We start from the raw sequence: 21,753 nt of genomic DNA, 5'->3' as shown, positions 1-21,753 counted from the left end.
TGCATAGATTTGTGATTTTTAATGTGGGCTCTGACGAGCACCTGATATGAAATAAAACCATGAATCGTAGAGAGAGAGGATGACTTAATACATGAGGTATTCTGTTACTAAAACTTTGAGAAGGGAGTTACCAGAGCAACACTGAGTATGTCAACTTTATTTGCCTGGCATATCAAACTCTTGTGATCCTCATTTTTCTCAAGAATTGCATTTATTTCTTTCTAGCATTTCCTTTATGGATCTCTCTATAATCGTTCACCCTCTATATATTCTGTTTGGCACTGTTTCCACTTTTTTGAAAATATTCCATAGTAATGGGGAAAAGTTTACTTGTAGATATGCTTCTTTTGGTTTTGACATTTCAGAGCTGATGGAATGTTGGAGGACTGTTGTCAGAATGCTGTTGAAATTTCACAATTTGTATGCATGTTTGTTTTTGTCGTGCAATGTATGTTTAGTCTTCTGTGTTTCCAACAGATATAAACTTGAATGGGTTCATTTCTTCAGAGCAGCTTCATGCCAAATCAGCTTGGTTGCAGCTAGGAGTTTTGATGTTAACTCTCATCTTTTTCTGTTTCTTTTTCACTGAGAAATAAGCCACTTCATAATTTCACTTTGCACATGAGCAGAAAAAAAGGTCCTTTGTTCTAACAGGGATGTTGGTCTTTAAATTCACCAAAATGTTTCTGTTTTTGACGTGTAAAACATGATGTTATTCCTGGTTGAATAACTCTAGAGTTATGATCAGTTAGATATATCAGCTGGGATTTTAGACTGGGGCATGATTGTGTTTGAATGCAAAATTGGAAATTTCAAAATTTTATATGCAAACTATGTGGTCAGTTGTGAGGGAATGACATCAATACTTCACTATTTGCACATTCATATTGACTGTTTAAGAACTGTTTCCTGAAAAATTAGCAAAACTTCAAAATTCATAACTTCATTTTTCATTCGAGTTTGATCAAATTTTCATTACACTTAGAAAAATTTACTCCTCCTTTTCAGACTAACTTTCAACTGCACTGAAATTTTCCTTTAAAACACAAAAATAACATGATTCAAGCATTATGAAATCAAGACAAATTTCTCCTGAGGATTACATGATTAGAAGATATGTATACTGATATACATGTATATCCACAAGGCACAGGTGGTATAATACCTGTTGTGAATAGCAAACAGGCTTTCTTTCTCTCAGGTGTATTTTCATGAATTTTAAGTGCAACATGAATATATACAGTGGTACACAATCCAAGCAGTGCTGACTTGATGGCCTGAGGCTACTATGGTTACATAATCAATAACCATTCACCACCGCAATACAAATTACGGGTAATTTCTGCCAGTATCGATTGTAAATCATACAGTGCTTCAGAAAAAAAGAAATCCCAAATGTCTGAGTGAAAAGACTGGTAATTTTGAGTGTGTAAAAAAAAAGAGCAACAACCAATAGTGAGTTTGTTTGTATATAGCTGTACATTTTTTTTTTTCCTTGGGGGTGGGGGGGGGGGGCTGATAAGTATAGAAGGTACTGAAGGAAAATCATGAAAAGAATGAGTGATTGTATGTGATGTATGTCATGAGTAGAGATGGACTCCCTTAGGTGTGAAGGAATTGTCAATCATTTGTTTTCTGCGGGGCTAAACAATGTTAAACATACATGCACATAGCTGCTGGATGTGTGGCTTAATTCACACGGAGAATTGAAGTTTTTCTTGTTTGTTTGATATTTCTCGGACAGTGCGCAGTGTACTTTTGCCTGGTCACTTTCTACTACCATTACGTTGGATGAGAAATGAAGCAAATTATGGGGATAGGCAGTGTCTGATGCAATGTGAATGTTTGAATCTATTCTATTGAAATTGATGGTATTTAAAGGTAGGGGATACCTTTTACAGACCTCCCAAAATGCAACAACATTAAATATGAACCTCAGGGGACTTGTTTAGGCCACTGCTGAGAAATTTGGAAGTCAACATTTATACAATTTGAATAATGCACAAAACTCAACTACTCAGTAGTTCTGTGTGTCAGCCACACTTAAGCCTTTTTGTTGCAGTCTTCTGTATCTTTTATCTATAAACACAAATCTAAAAGTATAAGAGCTGATGTAATAAAATATAGAGTGTGTGGCAAGAATGTATATGGAAATGTTTGTAAGTTTGGGTGAACTTTCTTCACAAAATATACGTGATGGACACACATGCAGTGCATGGGTCTGCAAAGGTAGCCTAGTAATGTACTGGAATCTACGGTGAGCCCCGAAAAAATTCAATTCAAAATCTTAACGGTCAATAAAAATGTACTAAATGTTACCTTCCACTTTCAATACTTTATGGGAGTTTCTAAAATGATACTCTCTTCAACATACCACTGTATTTATGCAACTCTTCATTTAAGGCATGCAAATGGGATTCCCTACCTATAAGACTGAGCTGAAATAATGTCGATAAATGATATAAGACATGTATATCAGTCACTGAAACTTTCATGAGTTCCTCTCAACTTATAATCATGGGTATATTGCATGGGTATACTGTATACCATTATGTTTGCAAGGGTTTCATTTTCACAAATTTTGCGAGTCTTTGTTGATCTGTGAATGTAACAGCACACAAGAATATCACCATGCGCTAGGTTAATCTTGCATAATTTACAATAGCCTCGGTGTCAGTTTGTGGAAAAAGTACATCTCACAAAAATGTCTGTGACCGCCTCATTTGCAAAAATATCTGTATGCAAAAATAACAGCTTATGCAGTAGTCTACTCAAGAAGAAAACTACAAACTTATACCTTGTTTCTTTCTTTTTAATTTCATATCTGCAGGAATCACAGTTGGCAACACATCATGTGTGAGTATTGGTTCAGTATTTCTGTCCATTTTGATTTATGGTGGAAGAATGTGTTTGATATCATGTTTTCACAAACTTGCGACTTGAACTAAAGTCGATGTCATATCATCCAAGAAAGGAACATTTCTCTTCATCATCTGCACCAGTTGAATAATCTGTAAGAAATGTAACAAAGAGTTTGATCTTGAAGTACACAGATATACCACAGGTAGCTATAAAGACGACAAGTTATTTAAACATGAAAATAGACCTTCTCAATAGAGAAAAAAATACTTGTATATGTTTATATATTTTTGTATATCAAATATATGCATAACATATTTTTTTTAACCACCAGAGAGCTTGCTGAGCTTTGCCCAACATAGCAACAAGTAGTACATACAAATTTTACTCCCAAGTATGAAAATGCATTGTATTATTCACAAATGAATAAGGATATATTTTGTTACAAGGTCCTTTAGTGGAACAAAAAAACAACAACAACAACTAAAAACTCATAAATTTGTAATGTTAGTAAACCCTGCATATTGAATATCACTTATATTATTGTTGAGATAGGTCACATATTTTATTCAGAGAAGTAAACAGAACTTTACTGACTCTGTGTCATGGTGGTTCATATCTGGAAATTTTTCCACATAAAAAAAAAAAAAAATTGGATTGTGATAGTGAGCATCCCCAAGCTGTCAGGTGATTTGTCACCATATCAAGTTAAAAGTGTGAGTTTCACATCTTTAATTCGCGTGAAATCAAAACAAGTCTAGGCTGTGTCATGTGGTCAGTCTCAGCCACCATCATGTCAGATTAGAAATCACGTGAATTGAGAGTTTAGTTATTTTATCTTTGTGAAAGGTGTGATCAATTACAAAGTGAAAAGTGAGTCATTTTGTATCACTTCAAAACTGAAAGTCAAAGTTGAAAAGGAACTCACAGAAATTTCAATTTCTGTTACCTGCTGACTCATCGGTGATCATGACAGCAAAAAAATCTCTTGTTATTCTTCATTTTTCTTCCATAGTTCTTCCTGTTCTTTATTTGTTTTGTTGTTGTATTTTTTAAAGCTATGATATTCAGTCTGTGCATGACTTTTCTTTGAATTGAAAAGTAAATTGGATGGAGAGAGCACATTGAAGCTAAGTTGGCTTAAAGGGATCGAATAGTTTTGGTTGAGACCTTATTTCAGGTTTCTAACATTTTTTTTTTTTTTTTTTTGGTGAGATGATGAGAAACCTCTTATGAAATATGAAAGAGCAATTCCATGAGGAATTCAACATTTATTCGATGAAAATTGGTTTTGAAATGACTGAGATATCGAAAACAGAGTGATTCTAATAAAGTATGGGACCCACACTTTTTTTACGATCGCTATGTTTTACTTTGTTTTTGTATGTTTCAGTCATACCAAACCCGATTTTCATCAAATAAACTTTGAATTCCTCTTAGAATGGTATGTTCTGTGCTTTGTCATAAGTGTTTTCTTGGTATCGCACAAAAAGTTAAGACCCCAATTCTCATCTTCACCAATACTGTACCATCCCTTTAAGAATTCCATCTCCAAACTTATCACACGTAGAGAAATGTGCTCGCAGTTTCAGATTGAAAGAATAGTGTTTCTGCATGGGAGATTTATGCTGAAGATTTGAGGACAGTCTGCGCATGCCACGCTCTCAGATTTTGTAGAGAAGAATATAATTTAAAAAAAATAACAACACTAATTAATATGAAGTATGACCACTGAAATGATAGAGCTAAATTTCCTTCCTATGAAGAGAATATGTTTGGGGAACTGTCCTCCGATAAAATGAGTGAAGGTGTATGTGTGATGGCAAGGCTTCTATATACCTGTCCAAACACACGACATGGATTTGAACATCCAAAGCCCATTTCAACAGGGCATCATCTCAGCTTCACTATACCAAATGCTGTCAAGAGAAATACACAACTTGCCGCTAATATTAGATATTGCTGGAAGATATGGTAGTTTCTGATAGCACAGCCGTGGAAGAAACTGGGTCAATTAATTCTCCACTTGAGGAAAAGAGGACATATGTGGAGTGGTATTGGGAACATGACAGTACAAACAGGAGCGTTTCCCCACTTTCTTGTGGGTGTGTGTGTATATAATATGTATCTGTGTGTGCGTGTGTATGTGTGTATGTGTTTGTGTGTACGTATATGAGACACCAGGCAGGAAGATTTATGGTCATACTGGGACCTAACCCACAGTACATGCAAACACTGGCCTAGTTTCATAACGGGTTTTTCTACCGTGTGCTCTGTGGCGTCATAATTGGATCGGTGCTTTTCTCCCCCCAACATTTGGCTTCTTTTCCCCCTCGCGGTCCACCATGTTTTTCCACTCCTGGACGTGTACGAGTAGTTTGTAGCCATATGGTAGCAAATTTTTCATCGAAAATGCGACGTGTGCCGCACGCCAACAGCTGCTGAGCAAGTACTCAATTGGTTACACCCAACACCTACGCAGTGTGCTCGTTCCCCATACCTTCCAAACGGCCACTGAGTAATTTCTGATCCTGCTTTGAGTATATCGCCTTACTTCTTGCCTTCCCACAATCCCTCAGACAAATACTATCTGGGATATCTGAAAGGTTAGCCGCGTTCATTGTAAATCATTGCAATACCTAGCTTTCGTTTTGGCATTGCCATCTATGCACTTTGCTCCTGTATTTATGTTTTGGCCTTGTACATACTTATATTGAAGAGTTGTTTGAATGCTTTGTTTTGTTTTGTTTTTAATTGCATTGGCAGCTGTACACAGTTGATGCAGTGCCATTAATCCCAAATTTTCTGTGATTGTGCTTCTTCTATTTCCAGGGAACAGAAGGTTTCAAGAATGCCAAGAAGGGCACAGCCATCGCTGCTCAAACAGCTGCCATTGCAGCTGCCACAGTAAGTGTTTCAGCTGCTTATTCCACTGCTTTTCAATTTTTTATGTTTTAAGTCGTTCCTCAGTCAAACACCTTTCAGATAAAGCAACTTTGGGAAAGCCTAGATGCCATGGATGTCAAAGGTGCCTGTATTCCACCACAAAAGATTTCCATAGACTTACCACCCCCCCCCCAAAAAAAAAAAAGAGAAAGATTAAAAACAAATCATAGAATATCCTCTATAGTCTCTTTGAACAATTTACCTTTCAGAGACAGGAAGATAGAAAATCAGACACCAAAGATTTACCTGAGACTTCTGATGCAAGAGATTTATGAGATTTATTAACCATTAAGAAGTACTGATGTCTAAAATAAACATTTGTTTTTTCATTTAGTGAGTTCTACTACTATTACTGTGATTATTCCTGTTGTGAATACCTCGAATTATTAAAATGGTGGTGATGATGATGATGATGAGGATGATGAAAATGACCGTAATAGTAGTAATGATAATGATAATGATACTTATAATAATAATAATGATATCCAATCATAATTGAATTAGTTATATTAATGATAATGAAAGTAATGTGTAAGATAGTGATAATGATAGTAATAATACTGATATTGATAATTTATCATTGTTGTATCACAGGACAAGTTTTATTTCCCTCAGCATGTTTCTATAGATGTGCCAGAGGAAGTGAATTTTGGCTCCTATTTCTGCCAATTCACATTATTCTACCAAATTCTTCTGTCCCAGTCGATAATACATTGTATAATAAATCAGTCATTTTCATCTCCCAGCCATCTTTTAAGAATGATCTTTGTTGAAAATCATGTTCTGACATTGTCTGATTTTATTTTAATGTTTCTGTGTTTCATTTGTTTTGGTCTTTTCATAGTCAATTCTCAGGTTTGTTTGTTGTTGTTGGGCTGTTTTTGTTTTTGTTTTTGTTTTTGTTTTGTTTTGTTTTTGTTTTTTTTTTTTGGGGGGGGGGGGGAAAGGGGCAAGGTGGGGAGGGGGCTGACTTGTAGGTAGAGGCTACTTTTATGCTGTATCTGAACTTGGATCATAAACAACATTATGCTGACACAGGACATCACTAGAAGAATTTAGTAAGAGTAGTCATAATGTGGAAATTTATTCATGAGTTTGTAAAATGGTTAATGATAACAGAGACTAAGTTCATGCATTTGATGAGAATGTCACCAAAAAAAGACAATTTCACACTGCATTCAAGTCAGAACTATAGCTGTAGATTAAATCAAGCACCAAGATCCAAATAATTTAATTCATTCAAAATTCTTAAGTAGGTAGATATAAACAAGATGCAAATTGCTTCTTAGATGCAACATTCATTCAAAAACTCTTCAACATTATTTAATAAAAATGTTTGTGATAAATGCAGATGTTCATACTTATCATACTAGATTATGTCATCAGTTTTACCATTTGACTGTTAGTAATAACTAGTCTAAATATTCATTATAAATGCAATATACTAGACGTGTGTTGTGACATAATATGAATTTAAACAATGTTTTTATTCTACAATTTAATAATATATATGTATTTTTGAAATGGTAAAAAAAAATACTTCTGAATTCACGCTTAGGTTCTGTGTGAAAGTACTAGCTTTTGAGAAATTGAGATTGAGATTTATTCATTTCAACATGGTGAAAAGCCTGCTGTCAGCTTTGAAGCTGCTTTTCAGCAAGGCCGTGCATAAGAATTTACAAAACAGAATAAAAAACAAAGAGGAACAGGTACAACAATAATAAAAAACCTGATGAAACACAACATAAATAGCATACTAAGTACAGTGAATAGTATTAAAATTGGAACAAATATGAAATAAAAAAAATTAATCAAATTCATGAAATTCTTCCGTCGAGATGTTTTCATTGCACTGATCAGTGCAAAAAAAAATTAAGTCTTGTGTGTGATATTTGCCTCTTCTATGACTGTTTTGTTAATTCTGCTGGTTCCAATGATCTCTTTTTACTTTAAGTAAAATGTACTTGTAGGTTTTACAAGCCATTCAAAGGCTTTCTTAGGTACATTTCATTTTTCATTATTTTATTATTGACAATTTATGCTTGTTTGCATAGTATTAATATTTGGTGTCATCTGTGTTTTGTTTGTTATATATTTATATACTTTTTATTTTATATAAAAATATAATATGTGATTTGTATGAAGCAAAATGAAGATATATAATTATAATTTTTCTTTCGTGATGGAAATAAATGAAATAATATTAAGTGAAAACTCAGATGAACAAAAAGATAAAAGGGCGGTGAGTTAGCTCATTCGGCAGCGCGTCTGCCTCACGATCACGCGGCTTGGGTTCGAACCCGAGTCTGGACTGAGCAATGTTGTGTGTAAGCATACCGTCCCCTCTAGCAAGAGGCAAAACACTCTGTCCCTCGGATAGGACATAAAATGGAAGTCCCTTGTATGAGAGAGCAACAACTCATGCACGTAAAAGATCCCGCTTCATTCATTCATCGCAATGAGCAGTGTGTTTAACCTGGTGAAGTGGTCCCACCTCACATCCAACTGGACTCCATGGAAGACCAGCTTAACGCAGCTGAATAAGATGGGCTATCCAGCCATCTTCTCAGATGGAAAATGAACAAACAAACAAACAAAAATAGAGGTTTCATCAAAATTGAACAAAAGAAAGGGGAGGTTGATATTTTGAAGTTTGATGTGTTTTTGACAAAAATTGCATAAATTGTGTAATTGGTGATGTCACCACTTACACAAATACAAATTTTGTGGTTATGTTCAGTAATTTAGCATCTTTCACCCCCATTCCCTCTACATAACAGCAGTGCTAGGCTGTCACTAGACTGCATTAGCTTGATGCCAAAGAACTTAGTTTTATTTAGTTTATGACATGGAAACATATGAAACTTTTCAGTTTTGTTAATTTAGGTTTGGAAACTTAAATTTAGGTTTGGAAACTTAAATTTAATGAAGCTTCTTCTGTTGTTCATCAGATCTTACTATTCTTATCCAAGCCATGCGAATATGATGTGGAATTACTCTTTGATTCAATGCCATCAAGCTTCTTTTTTTTTTCTTCTCCACAAAGAGATTTTGTTGTTGTTGTTGTTGTTGTATGTGTGTTAATGTTGTGTCATATCAAATATGCTGCCGTAGATTTTTTCTTTCTTGGGGAATTACTGAACAACAGTCAGAGACAATATGAATTAGATTGTGCAGATTTTTTTAACTCTTTGTCCTCCTTTTGTCCAATATTTCCCCATTTTCCCAACCAGCTGCTATTTCTTGTTGGCAATGCGTGTTTGATCAGTTGTGTTTCTGTGTTGTACTGCAGGTTCTTGTTTCCTAAGCTCAGCAAATACAGCAAGTGCCAGGGTTAATTTAATCCGTCTTTCTTATTTCTTTCTTCCTTCCTTTCTTTGAATTTCTCAGCTGCATTTTTCTCTGTCAATGCTTGCACATTCTTAATCCAATACCGATTCTACAGTTTCCTTAAATGTACATAAAGACAGATAAAAGCAAGGGTGGTGCAGTTTGTGAATTTGTAGCACTACCAGCACAGTGGTGACATTTTGGATGAATATGGGTTTTTAAACTTGAGCCACAAGAGTAGTTAAAATGGAAACAATATACCCATAAGTCTTGTGGGAAGGGGGGGGGGGAATTCTATAAAGAACCATATTGTCTGCTGGTATCATAAATATGGCTCACTCTCTACAGGGAGTCATAACATTGATTATAAAATGATGATATGGATCCAAATCACATGATTGGCTTAGAGCTATCACGTGACCAATCTTCTATTTTTGCCTAAAGACCCGACTTTACTTTTCACCTAGTGTTCGTGTAATAGTGACCGGTATTAACGACTGCTCGTATGCCCTCAGCTGCATTGCCTGTGTAATACAAAATGCATCACAATTGTGAGTGTGTTTCATTTAGCTTGGAGCTGATGTTGTCCTGGGAATCTTGTAAAACTGGCAGAATTTAAATCATGTCATCAGTTTATAAAACAACTAATGCACATCACTTGGCCTGCTTAAGTGAACCTCTGAAACATTTGGGAGTCCAGGACACACTCCGCACTGCCTGTTTATTTCCCACTATTCTAGAGTTACCATTGGGTGGATAATGCAAGTACTACTTATGTTCTGTGTAATGTGTATTACTATATACTATGGACTTCTTTGTTATATCTGAACAGTTGTGTTGTACCGCATTATGATCAGATTTTCAAGGATCAAATCTCCATAAATCTTGAGGCAGAATTTGCATTAATAGTGAGCAAACTTGTTTGCCATCGAGCTAAGATATAATGGGTAAAGAAATTCTGAGCGCTTCTATTATGACATCAACAGTGTGTCTGGCATGAGATTTGATAATAAGGTGCCAATATTTAACCCACTCTAATGCATTATGATTTCAAGTTGTCATTCAAGGTTGCTTGTAAAATACTGATTGATGTCTTGTATTCCTTGCAGTGAAAAAACAAACAAACAGAAAAGGCAGTACCTGGCAAGAGTTACATCAACAGTGTGGCAGAAGATTGTGTCATCAATGCAGAATTTTTGTAATCAGAAAGTACCCTTTTCAAAGAACTGTATGCAATGCAGATATTTGATGATATTTTAATTATCAGGATCTGCATAACTTTGATTTTCTGTAGATAAATATTGTCAGTTTTGTGACTGAGCAGCCAACAGTATGTCATCACATGATCATGGTGTATATCATTAATTGTATTTTAAACAAATATGTTTTTGTGTGATATTGTGAAAATTCATAGACAGATACTGCGATAAAATATTCAACTAGACAGTGATATACAGGTCTTAGACAGGAATGGTTTTCTCTTTTAAGATAACTTTAGGTAACATGGCTTTGTTTACTCATATCTCATATTCCCACTGTTCAGATATGAGACAAGGGATATATATTTTTTTTAATGAAATAATATTTGTGTTTGTTATATTTTACCAGATGTTGCAATCATGTACCATTTTAAACAAATTTGAAATTTTTTTTTTTCTTATTCTGACTTCACTTAATTAAAAATGATTGGTTACCGTGATAGTCACTCTATTTAAAATCCTGGATGTGCAGCAAACTTTGTTAAATCAAATCTAAATTTTATAATTCCCAAGCAGTTTATCAACTCTACCATATTTTTTTAAGGGAGGGGGCTGGGGAGGGGAGTGGAAGAGAAGATTTGTTAATCAATCAAGTTTATCAAACATCTATCATGGGAAGACCATTTGGATAACATTGTCTAGTAAGGAGATAGGAATGTCCATGTAATCATGCAATGTGAGAACAATTGTATCGATTACAAAACTGTTGCCTCATTTGTACGCTATGAATCAGCAAGTCCATAATCGAGTCTTAGTTTCATATTGTCCTAGAAAAATTCCAAAATATTACTGTGGGTGTGTTTATCAACTCTTTTTCTTGGCAGAAACAGGTTTTCCAAACGGCTTTCAGGGAATTTTTACGAGATGATAAACGCTAAGCTGTTTTGATTATGAGGTTCGTAAAGCCTTTTTGAAAACCATAAATTTGTGTTTTCCGAAACAGGTTTCCAAAACAGGTTTCCAGAAACCTCTTTCTAGAAGCCCTTTGAAATGAGATAAATGCAAAGCTGTTTTGAAACGGCTTTATACTGCGGTTACAAAAATGCGCAATGTAGCTGCGCAGTGACAAGGCCAGTTTTCGTGTTCACAATGAGTTAATAAACGCAACTATTTTGGAAGCCTTTTCTAAAGGGCTTTGGAGACGGCTTTTGAAAGCCGTTTCAAACAGGGAAAAGGTAATAAATGTAGCCTGTGTCACCTCAAAAAGGATGAAATAAGTACAAGATACAAAAACAAAAGAACTAATGGGATTACCTGATACATGTAAATTCCCAGCAGAACAGCTGGATAGGGTGAAAGCTCTCACTTACTTGTAGACAATTACTGATTGTCCCTTTTCCCTATTTATATCCAATCTGTTTCATGAATTTAACTTCATTGTCCACCCCATTCATTTATTATCATTAAAAAAAGAATGAATTAGGATGACTCACATGTGGACAGCAGGCAGGCAGAGCCCTGCTTATTAGCTGTCCATGGTATTAATCTTAAAAATGCAGAATATCCAGGGAGCAGGAACACTGGGAGTACCTATATTTTCCAAGAATATGAAAAATTATGATATGAAGATTTGACACACACACACACACACACACATGCATACACACACCTACATAAATGAATCTGTCAACCGTGTATGTTTATTACAATTGCAGTTTGTACTAGATTAAGGATGGTGGTGGGTGGAGGGGGTGGGGGAGTTGGGTGACTGAAGCACTGTCTATATTTGGCGCATTATCTCACAGAGCTATGGCTGACTGCAATCATTAATGTGATGAATCAGCTGCGCAGCTTATTTGGCCATTTAACTCTTTTATTCTTGCTTAACTAGGATTTCTATGATTTCTCTACCCCAGCTGGTCATTCATGCAAAAGCAAAAAAAAAAAAAAAGAAAAGAAAAGAAAAAAAAGCTCATCCCAGTACTGCAAATTCGTCCGTTGTGATGCCAAGTGGCACAATCTCTTTTTCAATTGGCATCTATCATGTCATATCTCCTGATCTCTGTTTATCATGGCCAGACTGCACTTTTTGATGATTTTCTACTCAATTCATCCCGCTGCCATCAACTGATCAGAGCGAGGAGAAGAAAACCGAAACCCATACGAGTAATTGTTGTACATTTACTCAAAGTACAGTGTTTTGCATTGTTCTCCTTCTTTGGAGTAGAGGGGTTAATATGACTTTGAAGAGAGAGGGAGAGAGAGAGAGGAAGTTCTTGAATACAAGTATTGTCTTTGATAGCATATCATATGTCAGATTCATCTGCTCTCATGAGATATTTGAAGACTATGATGAGTGGTGTAGCTGAAATATATAGTCAGTTGTTACCTGTTCCCTAAACTATCACGGGGGAAAATAGCCAGAAAAGAGAGGATTCAGGAAAAAATTTCCCATCTGGTTATTGTTAGGTATGACTTGGAGGGAAAAATTCTCTTACTAACAGCTGAAATGATGATGCTACCAATATGAAGACTGCAAATGTGAAGAAATGTTGAGACTCCATCGCATAGACACTGAAATAAAGCTAAGTGTGGTACTCAAAAATTGTCTCATTATGTGCCCTTTGGAGGAAATACACACATGTTTGTATGAATGTGCAAACACTTTACATTATAATTTGAAACAATATTTTAAACAATATGTGATTTTGGCAAAGTGAATTCAAGCAGGAATGGTTGATAGTACAGTAGAACAAATTGCATCATATCTCCATTCAGTCATTTTAATTTCACTTTCAAAGTTTCAATATCACACACATCACATCTCATTTCAACATTAAATCATCACATGTGTTCTGCAAGAACAGCTTGTGCAAATTAGGCTGGAAAGCAAGTGACATAATCATTAACATTTGCCCATTTCTATGTGTGTAATGGGGAGAATAAGCTTGGTCCAAATGTGCTACTAAATAATAATAACTACTCCTTTGCTCTTGATTCTCTGTTTTCCAAGAGCAGATTACCAAATTAACTAATTCAGAAGTAGTGCCGCTGTTTCATGCGCATGACTATTGCCATATTGTGCAAATTTAGTTGTAGACATTGAAGCCAAGAAAATCACAAAATATATTCACTTGCCAAAGAAATTGAAAGTTCATACTTGTTCAGGAATGAATTGTGTGATGTATCAACTACTTTTTGTTAGAACTTCATAAGAATGAAAATGTTTTGATATTCGAAACTGTTCAATTTATGAAGCGTGTTACTATGGTATTTGAATAATCTCAAGCACGCTTGACTACCAATACCTCCCAGACTAAATTCTCGGATCTGTGTGCATGTGTGTGTGTTTTGTTTTTGTTTTTGTTTTCTGTTATTTAGGGGGAGGGGGCTTACTTTGATATCTTATTCCATGATGTGTTTGTTTGTTTGTTTTGTGTGCAATTTTAAAGTAAAATGGAACAAATTCTGTACCAGAAGAAAGCCAATAGTCTGGAAAACAAAAAAACAAAAAAACAACAAAATGAAACAAAACAGAGAATTAAAAAAAAACCCAGTGTTCAGTGACTATACCAGGCTGTTGTGGTAATGGCTCACATATGCACAACATGCGGACTGATGTCTTCCAGCACAGAATGTATATTTTCCGTCGCCTGTTAATGACATTCTGTACATGCCACACCAGATACCATTAGCTGTGAGGACAGCTGGCTACCCCTAGTTATGTGGGCTGTGATCGCTGACTTGTCTTTGGGCCATTTGAATAAAAAAAAAAAAAAAAAAAATCCCCCCCCCCAAAAAAAAAGAAATCTGGAAAAGCACCACCACACATCTGATTGCACTCTGCAATGCTATGTCATTGTGGAACTCAGTCCTTTCTTAACCCATTGAGGATGGGCTGATTTTGCTACAACATGCATTTTTCATAGACACCTGCCCAAGTATACTTGGGACTCGTCTTCAATGGGTTAACCCCTTGGTTGCAAGGTTTTGTAATTACAATTGATTGTACATACGACCCATTCAGCTCTTGAAGGCGCTGGGCTCATGAAATGAAATCATTTGAACGAGATATTAAGTCAGTTTATGAATTTATGCAAATGTATGCATTTTTTCTCTCTCTCACTAAGGATGTAGCAGTGAGCTGTTCAATTCACCTGCTCCTACAAAGCACATTGCAATACTTATAATTCAGTTTGCACACAATATTTCTTTTTCCCCTTTGTCAGACAAACCTCATGCGTAATTTCTGGTTGTCAGAATATTTTTTTTTTTTTTTTAGCCAAGATATGACTAAAGTTTGAATACATCAGTAAACCACTGAGGGTCTATCTTTGCATAATTCAAGTGTCTCTCACCCTCATTTCACATAAAATCAAGGTAAGTGAGATGATTATTTCTCTGAGTCATGTACTGGTCTTGGCATGAATTCTCTTTTTCTTAACCCATGAGTTACATGGGTAACCTATGGCCGTTGATAACCTCTTTCGGCCCTTTTCTTCCCATTCCATTGATATTTTTCAGAAAGCCTTGGACAAGAATATGACCACAGTCCGTGTCATTGTCAAAGGGATTGGACCAGGCAGGCAGGTGAGTCTAATTTCTCCAATAAAGTTATACATTTGCTGATGAGCTTCTGTTTGACATAGAATTAGAACCACTCATTCTTCATGGCAATCTTAATAAGATAAGGATTTAAAGCCATTGAGGGTTTTAGGATCAGCTGCTGCTCATTTGAATGATATTTTTCAGCAACAAAATGATGACATCAAAATTTTATGAAATACCAGGGAAATGTTCTGTAAGGGCATAAATGTTTGGATGTTTCTAGGTTGACATATGACATGTCGCCACCTTTTCACCTTCACAGTTAAGAAAAAAAAATAAAGCAGAGATAATTTGTCAAAAAGGTGATCTTGGTTTAGAAATAATTTTAATAATCTTTCGTTCATTTTGCATGGTTATGTGGAGAAAGTGAAAATACCTTGATCAGAAATGAATAAATATTGTTACTGCATTCTCGTAGGTTCATGGTCTTAGTTATTTAATATTTTCAAATGGAATTCAATCTCTACTTTTTGCCTCAATGATGAAATAGGTGTGAGAATTTTCGAGGCTTGTTTTTCTATGCTGTTACTTCATGTGGTCAAATTCATGTTGGGCATGCTGTAAATCACATTATCAACATCCTACAATCTCACATGGCACTGGTCCTTTTCAACTCCTCCCCCCCCCCCCCCCCCACCCCACCCCATCTTCATTAACTGACCTCTTCATGTGCCCATGATGTTAGCCACAACTTGTCAGGCTTTTTTTTTTATTTCAGCAGTTAGGTCATTAAAAGGAGAAAAAAAATAGACATGATGCAAGTTACTAGTAATGATGCAATAGACGTGTACCATTATGAAACACTGGGGATTGATAGCATGAAGTAATTTCTATTTATTAACTAATGTATTGTTTCAGGACATTTTACCATGTAAGGTGTGAATGGATCTTGGGTATTTCCACCTCCTCCTCTTCTTCCCCCATTCTTTTTTAAATCTTACCTGCGAGATGATTCCTGGTCTTTCCAGCCAAATACTCCTCGAAGGAGGAACACTTGACAATTTCTAGTCCTTCAGCTCAGGGTGTTATGGTTTATGTTTATCGTCTTACCTGACGCCACCTGCCATAGTATATCTCGAACTTCCCCACCATTCCAGCTCCTGTTTCTACTTTCAGCGTATTGTGTCGTGTTTTCCATACCTTCACGATAATCACTTCCCAACAGAAATGGGTTGGTAAAATCCCAAACACAGTTATTACTCCTTAACCCCTCAACTTTGTAATCAATTGATATGTATAGATCCTGCTCCGGCAGCTTGTCTAGAAATAATCTGCCAATACTTCCCCTAATCCTGTTATTTCATAATCGCTATCTATTCAACACACGGTAGGAATACCCTATTTTAGTAATAAGATGATATTTTGAGGACCTGTTCCATCTTTGAAGAGGCATCAGTAGCCATACCTCTGATTTTGATGAAAGATTGGGTAGAGTTAGGTTCATGTTTGGTATTATGGATGTAGGTTTGTTTCTTTAGGGTCATATTTTTCAACTGTTTAAATGTTGTACAATGTATATCCCTTTTGCAGATGTCCAGAAATTTTGCGTGGTTGAAGAATAATGGCTCCCAACGTCATGTATGATATCTTACAGTAATACACCTAAGAGTTTAAAAAAGAAGAAGAAAAACCAATCCCATGTCACTTGAGAATATGCTTCCCTTGTGTACTGAGAATGCAGTTGACATTTTTTTTTGTCCAAATGAATTCATTGGAAATCTGTAGTACTGTTTTCCCCTTCATCATATTTAAAAGAAGTTTCAAGTTTTATTATTCTGAGGAAAGGTGTGAATTACCTACCTCCACAGTATACCACCTTCTGAAAGGAATCAAATTTTCAGGTTTGCAAAAGGGACAAACAAACTTTAAACTCTTCATGTTCCTTTCCATGAAGTATAGACGGTTGTTTTGTTTTTTTTTCCTTCTTTGTTTGTTTGTTTGTTTTTAACAAGGCAGTAGAAAAATGTGACTGTGCTGCGCAAACGTGTGACAGTACAGATGCACAACATAAACACAATTTTGGGCAGGATCCAGACCTGTAACTACTTTGCCAGTGGCCGATCAACCACACCTATCCCTCCCCTTTTTTTAGTCCAAGGGTTGATGCCGGGAGCACTACAAGTGAAAGTGAAATTTCCCAGCGTTGGAAATCCCTTAAACATGCCAAATGCAGGCATGATTTGTGCCGTAGGTTGGACGACATCCTGTTTATCCCCATGCCAATATACTGGATGCGTCCACGTATAAAAAAAAAGTCACTAGAGTTTGAATGCTCAGAAGAGACAGTAATGTCGGAGATATTTCTCAGCCGACCCATCGTCCCATCAGCTCCAAGTTATCGTAAGTCCATGATTAGTCAAGTTGTTATGTCAGTAGTGTACATCACCAATTCTCTTATCTCTCTCTCCTCTGCTTCTTTTTCTTTTCTTTTTTTTTTTTACTATCCACTGCCATGCATCCCATTGGAAAAACACATATTGACAAAAAAAAAAATAGTCGTCCATCAAGGGCCTACAAATGGGTGGACTTGATGTGGTATCCATCACCGACAACACGCCGGTCCCTCACAATGGCTGTCGCCCTCGCAAGGCCCGCAGACTCTGAGCTGTCATGTCAACTTTCCAGATGGACGTGTGAAGGTGCACTGTAAGTGACAATCTCTTTTTGTTCTTCGTGTTGCATCTCACATCTCTGTTTTGTTTTTTTCTGCCATTATCTCTGTTTTTAGTCAGTATTGATACAGATATTCTTTTCTTGGGTGCCAAAGAAAATAACCTTTTTTTTTTTTCTGAAATAAATCAACTGCTTTGTTTTGTTTTCTCCATCACTATGACAGCAAAAACCAAACTGAAACTACCTCCTTTCTGTCATAATTTGTTTGTTTGGGAAGATTAATTTACTGTGGTAGATGTATTCACCTGTGAAGTTATAATTCAGAGTTTTATGCTAACCACTTAGTGCTTCAAATGAACTCATCCCGCTGAGTGCAGTGCTGTTGGCATGCTGCCATTTTCGTTCGATTGATTTGGAAGTAAGACCTTGTTGCAGCATTCTAATGATGGGCTGAATAATTCTTACTGTGTTTTGTATGGAAACCAATAAATGTTGCAATGTTTTCTTCACCCCCCCCCCCCCCCACACACCATCTTTTTCCCATTCAATCTTCATTTTTAGCATTGAAATTATCCTTCTCTTCTGGGTTTATCATGAAATATGTGTATCTTTGGTTTTGTGTCCTGTGAAACTAGATGTGATGAAGATGCATTTTCTTTGGCAGTAAGATGGTATATAGTAGTTCAGATGGTATTTTTGTCTCTCTTGAAGGCTAGGACTTGTTTTATTTATATTTGTGCATTTGGGTGTGACTGATGTATGATAATACTAATGCAGTATTCATAAGTTATAATTTACTAATCAAATATTTTTAGTAATATGTGCAGATTGCATATAATCAGTTACCTACTTGTTGGCCCATAGGCCTTTCTAGCAAGTGGCATATGTCACATTCAAACCAATATGTTTGATACCAAAGATGATGTGTTCAGAATATATCTGATGAAGGCAGAATTTGAAAACAAAACAAAACAAAAACAGTGCAATTTGTTGATGATCATGTTAATCACTATCTAGCGTTTAGTACCTCTTATGACTGGTTGGGAGTTTGTGGTCCCAAGCATTTTTTTCGAAGTATTCATTTATGCATGCTGGAACAGTGAGAGCAAATACCACAGTCTCATCACTATTCACAGCCCTTGATATTGCTGTTGCTCTCCCATCTCCTGTGACCTGTATAACCGTGCAGAATGCGCCGCTGATGTGCCCCTTTAAACGTGTGATAAGTGCCGGGCGGCTGCACAACAATCGCACTGTGATGAGTGATCCACAAATGTCCTGATGCGCAAAGCAGATGCCGGGCAGATGGACTAATCAGCGAGACTGGTACCTCCACCCCTTCTCTGGCTGCTCCTCAAGGCAGAGCTCTCCCTGGCATCCGGATGAAGACGTGGCACACAGTGGTGGCTCTCATTTGGCTGTAATTTAAGGACAAGGTCTTCCACAGCAATTACCGCCCGATATATGTTCAGCACTCCTGAAAGTAACGGAGAGACAAAAAAAAAAAGAACACCAACAAGAACAACAACAAAGAAATATCAGATGAGATGGCTGTGGGGAGGAAGATAAAATGGAGAATAAAAGAGGTATATATCAATGGGGGGTTATGTTATGAAAACATGAACACTTAAACTAGCAGTCATGATCTTCTTAATCATAGACAGTAATATCATATTTGACACATTTTAATGACTGTGTGACCTACTAGTAGGTTGACCTCCTTTCAGTTCTATTTGCAGAAGTGGTAGATTTTCAAACAAGTAATAATTGTATTTCTGTTACTCGGGCAATTGAGGTTTTCCTTGCTTGTGTGAGACAGTGTATGACCAAAAGCCATGCAGTGATTGTTCCAATAATATGTAATTAATCTTTAGGAATAAATAAGTACAGTGGTATTTAAGAAAAGTGGTCGTTTTTCTTTATCCATTCTTGATTGATTTGTTTGCATTTACTTTTCCTGCGGAATGATTGCTGAGAGTGAGTTTGATACGGAGTCAGTTTATGATTCAATCAGGCGGTATTCCAGTGGTGTGGAGTTGACAGAAACACTGCATGGAAGTCATCCAGTTGAGCCAAGAGAAATGTTTGTGGCTGAGTAACAAATTTCATGATGGTGCCGTGATGCAGCGATCAGCATGTTTTGCTGACTATTGCTAGACATCCGGGGCTTTAAGAATGTTACAACTTCCTCATAATTTGATGGCATATGGACAAAACATCTATCTCGGAAACCCGTTATGTGATAAAGTGATTCATGTGCCAGGATAGAGATACACCTTCATGGAATGAGCTGCCAAAAGTTTTCATCAAAGATTCAACCCAAGAAAAAAAACATGACAAGTATATTCCCAATGAGCACACCAGCAAAACAGCAATGTGGGTTTTTGAAATTGATTTCTTGGAAGAAAACGGTCCATTTGTGATCTGGTCTTTAGATATGAGCAGGCTGAGCAGATATTTTATCTCTTGGAGTAGGACTTAAAGACAGCCAGGGGAGATGAAAAGGAGAATGGGGGAGTGTGATAAGAGTGAACAGACGTGAAAAAATGAACCAACTGCACCCGTGCAGTTTCAGGTTGCGTTTGCGAAGATTGTAAACTTGCGCTCCAGTGTACATATCTCTATCCCCCAAGGATGACTGAAGACAAATCTGTTTGGGGCAGAGCCACCCGGACTGTGGATGTTTACAGCCCTCTGGATGGCCGTTTCATCATGGCGGAATCGCCTGAATGTGCCCACCCCATAAGAGTTTACAGTATTCAGTAAACAGGTGGTATCAAGATAGCAGATTTCTACAAGTGCTCCTGTCAAGATACATTCCCCATCTCTCCCCCCTCTCCGTCTCTTTTGTCTTCATCTCAGATGTTTGGGTAATTCATCATCAGCGTGTTTGCAGATCTTTTCTCCCTAATTTTAGAATAATTGTGCATCTGCTTTCCAGCAGGCGAACCGTTTTTTTTTCTTGGGGGGGGGGGGGAGAGGAAGGGGGGAATGATGCCCTTCTTTGTGATTTGACTCTTAATACTGTATTATCTTTATTATGAATGGCTCAAGTTATCAGATCAAGTTATACAGTGCAATGAAGTCTTCAGCATTTGTTTTTGTTGGTTGTTGGTTTGTTTGTTTTTTTCATACTCGTGTCCCTTAGTGCTGTACAGGCCAGTTGTAAGGCGTTTCATTATGGACATTTGCCCTTATTCAGGATTACTCTTGTCTAATTTGTGAATATCATTTACAATTGTACAGGTGTTTTGTGCTGACCACACTTGGATAAAGTGGCTATCAGGGGGGATAAGATCACAAATCTTGGATTAAGTCACACAACTGAAAGATATTTTGAAGAAGGTCAATGAGTTTAAAAAAGAAATGTATAATTTGAAGTATTTGATGTGTATAATTATATATTAGGTAACCAAAATGTCGTTTTTAGGAAGTTTATGTAATTTGGGGTCAGTTGTGTGAGTTGAGCTGATGATTATTAGTGAGAAGACAGAAGCAGAGACAGTAATGAAAGAGAAAATGGATTGGGTGGGGAGGTTTTTAGGCATGCAAGGTGGATTTGTACGTGGGCAGCCTGCATAGCCAGAAGTAACATGGTAATCTCCCCTCAAAAATCTGGTGACATTTTGAGAGTGAGAAAAAAAGCGAGGGGTATTATCAGTCCTCCCACTCCTTGTGTGTGGGCCGTGCCTGCCTCACTGAATAATTACTCCCTGCAAAATATTTTTGTCTCCCAGCGTAATATGGAGCTGCCGAGTATCCCTGAACCAGCAGGAGGCTCTCTGAAAAATTAAATATCTCTTCACTTCACCTATTGAAACTATTTCAATGGGATATGTGGATGTTGGTATCCATGATGAGAGAACAGAATGATTCAAGTTAAACTATGCTTTTGTGCCTTATCATCATCTTAATCTTTAACCCATTGAGGACGGTTTGATTTTGCTACAACAGGCATTTCCCATAGACGCTTGCCCGAGTATACTCGGGACTTGTCCTCAACGGGTTAATGTTAACTCCTCTGTCTTTGTAGTGCAGAACAAGTTTGGTATTGGAGATTTGAGAGTGTAAGGAAATACTAATAGAAAATTTCCATCAGGTCATATTACGGGATTCTTTCAGATATTATGGAGGCACTCCATGGTTAACAGTAATACATTAAAGTGTACCAATACCCTGAGTGTTATGTTTGCTGTAT

General features: G+C 36.6%; 1 protein-coding gene across 2 annotated transcripts in view; it reads left to right on the top strand.

Moving 5' to 3' along the window:
- LOC140230406 (small ribosomal subunit protein uS11m-like) overlaps positions 1-19,456 on the top strand; it is a 114,850-nt gene extending 95,394 nt beyond the window's left edge. For both annotated transcript variants that reach the window (XM_072310553.1, XM_072310554.1), the window contains exons 4-8: positions 2,831-2,856; positions 5,692-5,766; positions 14,859-14,924; positions 17,439-17,588; positions 18,745-19,456. In XM_072310553.1, coding sequence (XP_072166654.1) covers positions 2,831-2,856; positions 5,692-5,766; positions 14,859-14,924; positions 17,439-17,546 — 275 coding nt within the window. In that variant the 3' untranslated portion in view covers positions 17,547-17,588; positions 18,745-19,456. The remainder of the gene's footprint in view (positions 1-2,830; positions 2,857-5,691; positions 5,767-14,858; positions 14,925-17,438; positions 17,589-18,744) is intronic.
- The last annotated feature ends 2,297 nt before the right edge of the window (positions 19,457-21,753 follow it).

Source organism: Diadema setosum, chromosome 7, assembly GCF_964275005.1.
Source record: "Diadema setosum chromosome 7, eeDiaSeto1, whole genome shotgun sequence".
In the NCBI taxonomy this organism is placed as follows: domain Eukaryota; kingdom Metazoa; phylum Echinodermata; class Echinoidea; order Diadematoida; family Diadematidae; genus Diadema; species Diadema setosum.
This window is presented reverse-complemented; position numbering and strand designations above follow the sequence as displayed.